General features: G+C 38.3%; 1 protein-coding gene across 1 annotated transcript; it reads right to left on the bottom strand.

Annotated features, from left to right (window-relative positions):
* Positions 1-627: 627 nt before the first annotated feature.
* On the bottom strand, positions 628-1,074 carry LOC124885401 (the record flags this gene model as incomplete). The annotated part of the gene is given in 1 exon segment (XM_047404169.1): positions 628-1,074. A coding segment is annotated over 1 exon segment (447 nt), but the record flags the coding sequence as incomplete, so codon positions are not given.

Raw genomic sequence — 1,074 nt, forward strand, 5'->3', positions numbered from 1 at the left:
AAGGCCAAGAACGAAGTATTTTATATCCAACTCCACAAAGGGCAAGAAGAGCTTATCCTTGATTAATTTCCAAATGACACAGGTTATTTCATCTCCTGTTTGACCAAAGTTAAACCCATTTTCACCATATTTTTGTTTCTATCCCAAACTTTTGATGACTGCAAAAGGTCGTCCATTCCACCCAGAAGATGCAGCTCCTTCTACTGCCGGACCCTTCTTACCGAATGAAGGACCAATAGACTGGAATAACATAAATAACTGCCTCCCTCCGTTCTCCATATTCTGCTCAAAAGATGTCGAACTCATCTTTCCAAGTGAAGGCGCAGAAAACTGTAAAAGTGGAAACTGAGTGCATCCTTTCCCGTCGAAATCACCGTTGTTCTCAAGAGTGAAATGGTAACTAGAGAATTGATAATTGATGACTCCTAAGTGTGTAGCAATGTGACAGTTTACAAGGTACATCATATGGTCATACATTCTCATCCTCAACATCATTACTTTCTTGTTTCCAATCACATCCCATGCAATTGATATTGGTCTTTCATCTATTATTAGAAAGAGCAATTTCTCAGCTCCTTCACATAGGCAAATTTTGCCCCAAATTATCATATCACTCTTAAAGTCAAACTATAAGTCGCACGAAGTCATGACCGCAGAAATAATTGTATCAGAACGAGCCTGCCATGAGAGCACTTCTTTCCAAGCAGCTCTTGAACAAACATCACAAGTTCTACTGTTGATTGTGTTTTTCAACCCCTGGAACCTAATACAACCATATTTGAGATCAAAGAAGTGTTGCTGGTCTTTATTATCAAAAAACTTACCCAATTCCCATTGGTTTGCACTAACTCCATTATGCTTCTCTTTTTCATTAGCCGAAACCATATCCTCCAGTTTTCTTAGAGTTCGAGAATATAACTGCAAATGCATGAAGAGTTCGACTGTTCCAGCTTCCATATCCTTCTTGTTTCTTGCTTTCACCAACTTATCTTCGTTAGAGTTAACTTCTTCACTGTTTAAAGAAGTTGCAAACACTTTGTTCTCATTTTCTATGAAAAGAACATCGAGAACAAA

This window comes from Capsicum annuum, unplaced genomic scaffold (assembly GCF_002878395.1).
Source record: "Capsicum annuum cultivar UCD-10X-F1 unplaced genomic scaffold, UCD10Xv1.1 ctg53187, whole genome shotgun sequence".
NCBI classification, from domain to species: domain Eukaryota; kingdom Viridiplantae; phylum Streptophyta; class Magnoliopsida; order Solanales; family Solanaceae; genus Capsicum; species Capsicum annuum.